The 1,336-nt window shown below is 27.7% G+C and overlaps 1 protein-coding gene across 1 annotated transcript, besides 1 other annotated feature; it reads left to right on the forward strand.

Annotated features, from left to right (window-relative positions):
- Window positions 1–57: 57 nt before the first annotated feature.
- On the forward strand, window positions 58–703 carry EDI_328440 (uncharacterized protein; the record flags this gene model as incomplete). Its single annotated transcript, XM_001735714.1, has 2 exons — window positions 58–242; window positions 295–703. 2 exons carry the CDS (start codon window positions 58–60, stop codon window positions 701–703), a joined length of 594 nt encoding a protein of 197 aa, XP_001735766.1.
- Window positions 704–785: 82 nt separating this feature from the next.
- Window positions 786–838: a sequence feature (AT_rich).
- Window positions 839–1,336: the final 498 nt, after the last annotated feature.

Below are 1,336 nucleotides of genomic sequence, written 5' to 3' on the forward strand. Positions count from 1 at the left end.
TGATGTACTCGACACGAAAAAAACTACTAAAAAATATAATTTTGGTTTCATTTTAAGATGAAAAGGTTTTGTCCTTCTGTTCTGAAGGTTGCTGAGGACTGTGAAAAAGAAAATCCCCAAATGATCGCGTTAAGAGTCAGAAAAAGAGGAAAAATTTCTTCTCAGATGATGGTTTTCAAAAGAATGGTCAACTTTGATGGACAAGATCTTGATCCAAGAGATGTATTAGATGTAACTGAACAGTTTGTTAGAACCACTTTTGTTTTTTACAGAAAGAAATATATTAATCCATAGAAAGAAAGAAACACAAAAGTTTCAAGATTTGAGTGATGCAATGAATAAAAAACATGATAAATCAAAAGTCATTATCGTAGATGATGCTGATGACGTTAAACCACAGAAATTTGTTTATTATGAATTTTATGAACAAACAGATCATATTGGAACAGAATATAAAACACAAGTTGTTGTTGTTAATGAAGAAGATCTTACAAACCAAAGTAGTGATAGTTATGACCCTGAAGATTCAAATGATGAAAAGAATCCAAACAATAGCTATCCAACAACTCCATCGTCTGAATATTCTGAAGATGAAGACGATGAATTTTATGGAGACTATTCTATTTCTGTTGAATATGACGACGAAAACAATGAAGAATTTTATGATAGTAGTGAAACAAAATATGACATGGAAGAAGATTGATTGTTTTGATGAACATTGGTTTATTTCTTTTTTATAGGTTCAACGCTTTTTATTCTTTTCTTTACCACCTTTTCCAATTTTGTATTAATTATTCATTATTTTACTTTTCAATTTGATATAAAAAATATTTAAATACATTTTGTTCCTTTTAAAGAAAGAAAAGTTTTCTGTAATACCTCTACTTGATTTAATGTACTTTCTTTTTTCATTGCATCTAAAATACCGTCATTAAGATAATTTGGAATTAATGGTGGATTTAATGATGTGATATAATGGTGAATAATTAAATGTGCTTGTTCAATTGTTTTGATTGAATTAATATCACAAAGTTCATTTAATTCGTTAAGGTCAAAACTTAATGGTTGAAGTAAAGGAGAAGAAGGTTGATATTGATATTCATCAATGGTTTTAAAACATTTAGCAAGGATTAATGGAATGCAATAATTACTTTTAAATGTAATAGTGTGTAATGGATAATGAGTAATTCCAGCAACACAACAATAAGAAGATAATGTTTTAATCCATAATGCTAGTGTTTGTTTATTATTACATTCAAATTGATAATATTCATTTTCTAATAAATCAAATGTGATTTCTATTTTCACTGGATCAATAACTTCTTGTTCTGCACTC

The sequence above is a fragment of the Entamoeba dispar genome, genomic scaffold (assembly GCF_000209125.1).
Source record: "Entamoeba dispar SAW760 scf_1105229459335 genomic scaffold, whole genome shotgun sequence".
NCBI lineage: Eukaryota > Evosea > Mastigamoebida > Endamoebidae > Entamoeba > Entamoeba dispar.